The sequence below is a fragment of the Thalia democratica genome, chromosome 1, assembly GCF_965202585.1.
Source record: "Thalia democratica chromosome 1, ktThaDemo2.hap1.1, whole genome shotgun sequence".
Lineage (NCBI taxonomy): Eukaryota > Metazoa > Chordata > Thaliacea > Salpida > Salpidae > Thalia > Thalia democratica.
Window position 1 is genome coordinate 114844405 of NC_139165.1, and position 6462 is coordinate 114850866.

General features: G+C 27.6%; 2 protein-coding genes across 2 annotated transcripts; both read left to right on the plus strand.

The window, feature by feature from the left end:
- Positions 1-556: 556 nt before the first annotated feature.
- Positions 557-2710, plus strand: LOC145842441 (uncharacterized). Its single transcript, XM_082949894.1, has one exon. The coding sequence runs from the start codon at positions 557-559 to the stop codon at positions 2708-2710; it is 2154 nt and encodes a 717-aa protein (XP_082806020.1).
- A 535-nt stretch (positions 2711-3245) lies between these two features.
- On the plus strand, positions 3246-5315 carry LOC145842450 (uncharacterized). The gene is made up of 2 exons (XM_082949905.1): positions 3246-4713; positions 5302-5315. The coding sequence occupies exons 1-2, from the start codon at positions 3246-3248 to the stop codon at positions 5313-5315; spliced, it is 1482 nt and encodes a 493-aa protein (XP_082806031.1).
- The last annotated feature ends 1147 nt before the right edge of the window (positions 5316-6462 follow it).

The window sequence follows — 6462 nt, forward strand, 5'->3', positions numbered from 1 at the left end:
TAGCAGAACACCTTGTGAATAATCCAAGTTGTGGAAAAAAGTTTGCATTATCTAATTTCAGTGTAATGAGACAATGTTCAAATACATTGGAACTAGTTAGACTTGAAGCCATTTTAATACACTTAAACAAACCAAATTTATGTAAAAAGAAAGAGTTTGATTACACCCTAGCCTTATTTAGTTAAGACCATTTTGTGTTGATTTTTAAAGCTTTGTTGATTACATTTTTGTTGATTACATTTATGTTTACTAAATTGATCATTTAATTAGTTTGTAAAAAATATTATTTTGTATATATACTTGTTGTGTTTTATTTTATTGTTTCAATTGTAGTTTCCCTGAAGAGAATTTGACGAAATATATTGGAATGAAAAAAAAAAAAATTGAGTGTTCTTTTATTCATTAAAAAATTATAAAATAAAGTCTGATGTTTAAATTATTAAAAATTAAGTATGATCAGTCAACTACAAAATTATGCAGTAAGCTAATATATACTCAAAGCAAAATTTGCAAAAAAGCTTTATTAGTAGAGTTTCTAAAGGATTGTTCATCTAAAATGGTATGCCCAAAATTCTTAACAGCAAGAATCTTCAAGTCCAAATTGAGTGTTAACTATAAAGTGGAAAATATTTTTATCAAAAGTGAAATATATAAAAATGAAGAAAGTATTAAAAGATTGAAGGTCATTGTTGATTCTGATATTAAACTAGTAAAACAAAAGTTAGAAAAGGAGCATTGTAATCAATTTTTAAAGTATGTTAATGAAATTATACAGAAAGTAGCATCAAAGTACAAACCTAGAAACACAGTTAATTTGAAAAAGTTGGTTGAATCTAAGTTTGGTTCAATTGCAAAACAAAACGTAATCAATCTTTCTAATTACAAACTAGATGAAAAGGAGTTGTACGCTTTAAGTTTTGGATTCAATTTTGCGCTTCCACGAAAAATTGAAAAGGATATCACTTATTTAGGGTTTGAAAACTTTATAAAACAAACAATACAACATAAACCAATCAGTAAAGAAGCTGAATCTTGTTTTAAAGCTAATATTGTCGCTGAAGCACACAATTTTTGTGAAATGAAAACTAACCATAATAGTAAAATTGATGGAAAACAAATTAAAGAGGCCTTACAAAATATCAAATCAAAACAGGAAATTATGATAACTAAAGCCGATAAAGGTTCAAACGTAGTTATTTTGAACAAAAGTGAATATATAGCAAAAATGTCGACAATAATAAACGACAATTCTAAGTTCAAGTACTTAGGTCCAGTTAAGGAATTTGATAAAACATTTAAAATTGAAAAGAAAATTTGCCTCGTCCTAAAAGATTTATTATATAAAAAGGAAATATCTCCTGTGATTTTTGATTCAATAAAACCTATTGGTTCAGTAAGACCAAGGTTATATGGACTACCCAAAATACATAAACCTGATGTTCCTCTAAGACCAATATTATCAATGATTAAGTCCCCTCAACACAAAATAGCAAAATTCTTAAATTTTCTATTAGAACCTGTTCTACAGTATTTTTCCCGTTACACTGTGAAGGACTCTTTTACCTTTGTAGAGGAGATTCGAAAACTAAATGCTGAAAATACTTTTATGTCATCTTTTGATGTCAAAAGTTTGTTCACCAATGTTCCTTTAAATGAGATAATTGAAATCAGTGTGGAAAAGTTATATGAAATTGATAAACCTTTACTTAGAAAAGAAAGTTTCATTCAGCTTATGAAAATAGCCACGAATGAAGTCGAGTTCAGTTTCAATAACATAATGTTCAGTCAAATTGACGGAGTTGCAATGGGATCCCCTCTAGGACCGACATTAGCAAATATCCTAATGGGATTTATTGAGTATAAAGTGATACCCAAATTCATAACTAAGCACCCAAACACCAAATATATGAGGTACGTTGATGACTGTTTCATAATAACAACCAGTGAAGAAGAAAACAATCTTTTATTCCTAGAACTAAACAAAGCACATCAATCCATTAAGTTCACCAAAGAATCTGAAACAAGTAACCAATTAGCTTTTCTAGATGTTCTGATTGTTAAGAAAGATAGAAAATTCACAACTAAAGTTTACAGAAAACCTACCTTCAACAACAACTACTTAAACTTCCAATCATTTTGTAGTAAACGTAGAAAAATTGGTTTGATTAAGACTCTATACAGTAGAGCACAAAAAATCTGCTCACCAGAATACTTATCCGATGAAGTTAATAACATAAAGTCAATTCTTAAACTCAATGGTTATCCCGAAATGCTGGTAAACCGAGTAATTAAGTCACAATCTACCAATTCAAATATAGCCAAACCTTATGGACCGGATAAATGCCCAATTTTGTTAAAACTTCCATATATTGGTGTTGAATCGAAACTAATCGAGAAGAAAATAGTGGATATAACAACTAAAACATATCATGCGGTAAATCCTAGGGTTCTGTTCATGTCAAAACCAATACTTCAACGTTCGGGAAAAGACCTAATGACACCTCAAGAAAAGAGTCTTGTAGTTTACAAGTTTAAATGCTGCTGTGACAGCAGCTACATTGGTCAAACTTCTCGACACCTCACAACTAGAATAAAAGAACATGTTCCCAAGTGTATCACTTCATATATTAAAGACGAAAAAGATGAAAAGAGTATTGCAGTAAAAAAATGCAATAAAAAAATCTGCGATAGCAGAACACCTTGTGAATAATCCAAGTTGTGGAAAAAAGTTTGCATTATCTAATTTCAGTGTAATGAGACAATGTTCAAATACATTGGAACTAGTTAGACTTGAAGCCATTTTAATACACTTAAACAAACCAAATTTATGTAAAAAGAAAGAGTTTGATTACACCCTAGCCTTATTTAGTTAAGACCATTTTGTGTTGATTTTTAAAGCTTTGTTGATTACATTTTTGTTGATTACATTTACGTTTACTAAATTGATCAGTTAATTAGTTTGTAAAAAATATTATTTTGTATATATACTTGTTGTGTTTTATTTTATTGTTTCAATTGTAGTTTCCCTGAAGAGAATTTGACGAAATATATTGGAATGAAAAAAAAAAAAAATTGAGTGTTCTTTTATTCATTAAAAAATTATAAAATAAAGTCTGATGTTTAAATTATTAAAAATTAAGTATGATCAGTCAACTACAAAATTATGCAGTAAGCTAATATATACTCAAAGCAAAATTTGCAAAAAAGCTTTATTAGTAGAGTTTCTAAAGGATTGTTCATCTAAAATGGTATGCCCAAAATTCTTAACAGCAAGAATCTTCAAGTCCAAATTGAGTGTTAACTATAAAGTGGAAAATATTTTTATCAAAAGTGAAATATATAAAAATGAAGAAAGTATTAAAAGATTGAAGGTCATTGTTGATTCTGATATTAAACTAGTAAAACAAAAGTTAGAAAAGGAGCATTGTAATCAATTTTTAAAGTATGTTAATGAAATTATACAGAAAGTAGCATCAAAGTACAAACCTAGAAACACAGTTAATTTGAAAAAGTTGGTTGAATCTAAGTTTGGTTCAATTGCAAAACAAAACGTAATCAATCTTTCTAATTACAAACTAGATGAAAAGGAGTTGTACGCTTTAAGTTTTGGATTCAATTTTGCGCTTCCACGAAAAATTGAAAAGGATATCACTTATTTAGGGTTTGAAAACTTTATAAAACAAACAATACAACATAAACCAATCAGTAAAGAAGCTGAATCTTGTTTTAAAGCTAATATTGTCGCTGAAGCACACAATTTTTGTGAAATGAAAACTAACCATAATAGTAAAATTGATGGAAAACAAATTAAAGAGGCCTTACAAAATATCAAATCAAAACAGGAAATTATGATAACTAAAGCCGATAAAGGTTCAAACGTAGTTATTTTGAACAAAAGTGAATATATAGCAAAAATGTCGACAATAATAAACGACAATTCTAAGTTCAAGTACTTAGGTCCAGTTAAGGAATTTGATAAAACATTTAAAATTGAAAAGAAAATTTGCCTCGTCCTAAAAGATTTATTATATAAAAAGGAAATATCTCCTGTGATTTTTGATTCAATAAAACCTATTGGTTCAGTAAGACCAAGGTTATATGGACTACCCAAAATACATAAACCTGATGTTCCTCTAAGACCAATATTATCAATGATTAAGTCCCCTCAACACAAAATAGCAAAATTCTTAAATTTTCTATTAGAACCTGTTCTACAGTATTTTTCCCGTTACACTGTGAAGGACTCTTTTACCTTTGTAGAGGAGATTCGAAAACTAAATGCTGAAAATACTTTTATGTCATCTTTTGATGTCAAAAGTTTGTTCACCAATGTTCCTTTAAATGAGATAATTGAAATCAGTGTGGAAAAGTTATATGAAATTGATAAACCTTTACTTAGAAAAGAAAGTTTCATTCAGCTTATGAAAATAGCCACGAATGAAGTCGAGTTCAGTTTCAATAACATAATGTTCAGTCAAATTGACGGAGTTGCAATGGGATCCCCTCTAGGACCGACATTAGCAAATATCCTAATGGGATTTATTGAGTATAAAGTGATACCCAAATTCATAACTAAGCACCCAAACACCAAATATATGAGGTACGTTGATGACTGTTTCATAATAACAACCAGTGAAGAAGAAAACAATCTTTTATTCCTAGAACTAAACAAAGCACATCAATCCATTAAGTTCACCAAAGAATCTGAAACAAGTAACCAATTAGCTTTTCTAGATGTTCTGATTGTTAAGAAAGATAGAAAATTCACAACTAAAGTTTACAGAAAACCTACCTTCAACAACAACTACTTAAACTTCCAATCATTTTGTAGTAAACGTATACTTAAGTTTTGTTTATGCTACTACGGCCGAAATAAGACTTTTAAAAAGGAACAAAATTTTAGAAAGTACTTAAAATTTGCAGTAAATAAATAAAGTTTCCATTTTAAAAGTAATTTATAGCCGTTTGAATTATTGCTCAAAAGAACCAAAAATTTAATTTTTGAACTTTGGTTTGACAACTCTTTAGAGAGTTAACTAAAACTTTGCAGTAATATTTTGGAGTGTATTAGAAATTAAATGTCAAAGCTCTAATTCAAAAGTAGTCAATGTTAAAGCTGTTCAAAATATATATCAACGTAAAGCAAGATTTTCTTTTTTTTTTATAAAGTTCAATTTGTAATTAAAATCTTTATTTGATACAGTAACACTAGTATTCTATTTTATACAATAACTTTTTGAATCACTGCGGCATATTATTAATTTTTATAAGCATGTCATTGTATATTAAATTGTAAAACAGAGATTGGTAACTGAACTTCATTTTATGTCTAGAAAGTTTTCCCTGAGATTTAAAAAAAAAGTCTAAGAGCTTTCCTGAAATTTTTAGAAAAAATCAAAACTACCTTGAGTTTATAAAACATATTAAACCCCTGATATTCCCTTTTAGTTTGAATATTTCATGGGTGTGTGACAACCCTATAATGTACGATAATATATTAAAATACTTGATCATTAGCCTCTTAATGGTAAAACTGGGATCATCAACTGAGACGCAGGTCTAAAATTTAACTACTTCATACCACTTAAATATAAACATACTGTCACTATACAATATTAAATTATATATGTTAACAATATATTAGTTGTTGTAGGACAAAAGCGATTATCTATAAACAAATGTGTACAATTTAGTTACGAGAATTAAATCGGATACACAAATAAAGAAAAATTTTAATAATAGCTTCGATTACTGAAGGTCAAAACAAGTATAATATATTAAATTAATGTGATACAAAAGTTGTATCTTTAAATATTTAATTTTACTTTAAAAAATTTCAAATTATTGCTTACTTAAAACTGTACAGAAAAAAGTCATCTTAACTTTTATTTAAAAACATTGATAACGACAATTTATTATTTAAAATTTTTTTTAAACTATTATGATAAACATATTGTATCTAAATTTAATTTCAAAAAGATATTTTTTACTAATAATAATGATTTAAGCTAAAAAATATAAAATTATAATGAAGTTAATTGATTTAAAAACAATACTTGTATCGTATACAACAGTGGTACTCAGAAATTCGTTAGTTATTGATAGCTGCTGGACGCTAGGTTAAAAGAATAACTAATGACAAAAAAAAGAATTTAGGGTAAAAAAATTGTTCTTCAAATGTAGTACAAGATTAAAATGCCAAACAAACTTGTCAGTAAGATAGCATTTAAGAAAATTATATACTGAAGCCAAAGATGCCCAAAACTACATTTGTTAACTAATTTTGTAATAATTAGTTTCTTCGTTAATGTTTAGGGTTAAGACACAGAAACTTTTGTTAATGTAATAAAGAATACAGTATAATTTGTTGAAATTTGATATTCTAATTTACTTGTTTTGCTCGGATCTTTGTCGACAAACGCTAATTTTTTTTAAACATTTAAAATTCTATCACTTGACGAC

What these genes read in the sequence shown, in the direction of transcription:
- LOC145842441 (XM_082949894.1), top strand. Translation starts at nt 557, where the DNA reads ATGGTATGCCCAAAATTCTTAACAGCAAGAATCTTCAAGTCCAAATTG.
- LOC145842450 (XM_082949905.1), top strand. Translation starts at nt 3,246, where the DNA reads ATGGTATGCCCAAAATTCTTAACAGCAAGAATCTTCAAGTCCAAATTG.